Source organism: Orycteropus afer, unplaced genomic scaffold, assembly GCF_000298275.1.
Source record: "Orycteropus afer afer isolate SDZICR_OR568_19922 unplaced genomic scaffold, OryAfe1.0 scaffold00014, whole genome shotgun sequence".
Lineage (NCBI taxonomy): Eukaryota > Metazoa > Chordata > Mammalia > Tubulidentata > Orycteropodidae > Orycteropus > Orycteropus afer.
The window spans coordinates 885,358-888,062 of record NW_006921601.1 but is presented as its reverse complement, the minus strand read 5'-3'; the positions used below and the strand labels follow the sequence as shown (position 1 = coordinate 888,062).

At 41.8% G+C, this 2,705-nt stretch overlaps 1 protein-coding gene across 1 annotated transcript; it reads left to right on the top strand.

The window, feature by feature from the left end:
• Window positions 1-760: 760 nt before the first annotated feature.
• Window positions 761-1,696, top strand: LOC103210307 (putative olfactory receptor 52P1). Its single transcript, XM_007956234.1, has one exon. The coding sequence runs from the start codon at window positions 761-763 to the stop codon at window positions 1,694-1,696; it is 936 nt and encodes a 311-aa protein (XP_007954425.1).
• Window positions 1,697-2,705: the final 1,009 nt, after the last annotated feature.

The following is a 2,705-nucleotide window of genomic DNA, read 5'->3' as shown; positions in this document are numbered from 1 at the left end:
GTAAAGGAAGAAATAGCATCACCATCAGAAAGTAGATTTCTGAATGAGGGACAATACAAAAAATCAAAGAAACTCAAGGGAAATTTTCCCTTGATGGAAATAGATTGCCCTATTGCCCCCAGCTCAGCATTCCTGGGCCAGAGAATGCAGAAGTGCATTTCTCCTCCATACAGGAGGCTTTCCAACAAGAAGATCATAGTTCATCTATCAGATTCTTCCATCCTTTTATCAAGTGTAAGAACATTTTTCCTCTTCAAACTCAGAACTTTCAAACTCAGAAATATTCTTTGAAGTATAAAAGTGATTAAAAAAAATAATAATAACCAAAAGGATACCAGGCACATTGAGAAAAAATATTTTGAGGACAATATAGGTACATAAGGAATTCTGGTGGTGCAGTGCCTAAGGCACTTGATTGCTAAGCAGAAGGTTGGTGGTTCCAACTCACCAGCCACTCCATTGAAGGAAAATGGGGCAATCTACTTCCATAAAGATTTACCACCTCAGAAACACAACGGGGGTCGCTATGCGTCAGAATCTACTCAATGGCAGTAAGCTTGGTTTTCAGGGGTTTTTATAGGTGCTTAAAATAGAGTTGAAACCAGATTGCAGATTTTGTGATCCCAGACTTCTATTCAACCTTTTTTTCTGGACCCCATCTTAGTTAGTCAGTAGAAACCAAACTTGTAAAAACAACCCACCATCCGTGTCTCATTGACAGGTGTCTAGACTTTCTTAACAACCTCCAACAGTTTCTACCATGATAATCTTCAACCAGTCCAGCTTCATCACATTCACTTTGATGGGCATACCTGGCTTAGAGTCACAGCACTTGTGGCTCTCTCTTCCTTTCTCCTGCATGTTTTTGGCTATCCTCATTGGCAATGGTGCTATCCTCTTCCTGGTGGCCACATATCCAACACTTCACACACCAATGTATCTTCTCCTGGCCCTGCTGATGGTGGCTGACCTCGTATCCACTCTGGCTCTGGTGCCCAAGCTCCTCTGCATCTTCTGGTTCAATGATCAGGACATTGCTGTTAATGGATGTTTCACCCAGATGTTTTTCATCCATGGTGCATCTGTGGTGCGATCCGCCCTACTTGTGGTAATGGCTTTTGACCGATATGTGGCTGTGTGTAAACCATTGCACTACAACACAATCCTAAGCCATTCTCTAGTTGGACGTTTGGGGCTGGTGGCTTTAGCCAAGGGTGTGATTCTTATTCTACCCATGCCTCTTCTACTTCAAAGGCTGACCTTCTGTCACATGGTCATACCTCACACCTACTGTGACCATATGGCTGTGGTAAAAATGGCCTGTGACCACACCAGACCCAATCGTATCTATGGGCTCTTTGTGATCCTTCTTGTGGTGGGACTTGACCTCCTGCTCATTGGCTCTTCTTATGCCCTCATTCTGCAGGCTGTGGTGCGCCTCAACTCTCGAGATGCCATCTACAAAGCCCTCAACACCTGCTCAGCTCACCTTTTTGTCATCCTTGTTTCCTATGTGCCTGCACTCTTTTCCTCTCTTACCCACCGAATTGGTCGCAATATCCCACTTCATGCTCACATTCTCCTTGCTAATCTCTACCTTCTTCTGCCCTCACTGTTCAACCCCATTATCTATGGCATAAAGATGAAGGAAATAAGGAATAAGGTGGCTAAACACCTGGGCAGAGAAACTGCATAGGCTGTGAGTTCTGGCAATAAACCCATACATGAATAAAGAATGAGGACAACTGACTCTAAGCCATTCCCCAACCATCCAAAAACTCAGTTGTGTCTCCTGATGACCTGTGGAAAAAACAGACCATGAAGCAATGATTTTTATTATTTTTATTTTCTATTTACATGAAGGACCAATATGTTTGTACTTTCATTGATCTATGACCCAAAAAAGGGAGAGCCTAAAAAATGTCTTTCTTGTGCTGATAGGACGAGGTGCCTTATGATTTTGCTGCCCATGCTCATGTTCACCAACTACGTGTAAAATTGTGCTCTAAATGATGCAAGACAATCTTTCCTTGTCTTAATAGAAAATTTACATTTACTGCAGTTTTCTCTATTATTTTCTTATTCTCCAGTTTCCTGCACCTGTCTATTGTCTACTTGCTGAAATGACTTGGGATAAAGATTGCTTTGAATACCACCTTAATATGAATAACTCTTTAAACAATTGGTCTTTTCATCAAGATGTTTAATGCAATGGCAATGTGGTATGTTTACAAAAATGGGATGATTATGTTGTTGTTGTTATGTGCTGTCGAGTTGACCCCAACTCATAGTGACCCCTCCTTGTGTTTCTGAGGTGGTATCACTACAGTAGATTGCCCAACCTTCCTTCCGAGGAGTGGCTGGTGGGTTTGCACGGCCAGCCTTCTGGTTAGCAGTCAAGTGCCTTAGGCACTATGCTACCAGAGCTCTTTTATGAAGATGTGGATATTTATGACAGAAATGCAGGAATCTATGTTTGAGATATGTATACAGGAATCAAGGACTGTTATGATACATATTATGAAAGATTTCATTGCAAAACATGTATCCAGAGGTGTAATTCAAAAGACTTCTGTGACCAGGAATTCCATCTTTAAAATTATATGTGAGCAGGCAGTCTCCTGCTTCTGAAGTGATATCCCAACATGACTCATGCACAAAGACTAGCCTACACTGTTCTGATGAAACAATCCTTCATTGAAACA

Excerpts from the sequence above, each read along its gene's own strand:
- LOC103210307 (XM_007956234.1), top strand. The coding sequence starts at position 761 with ATGATAATCTTCAACCAGTCCAGCTTCATCACATTCACTTTGATGGGC.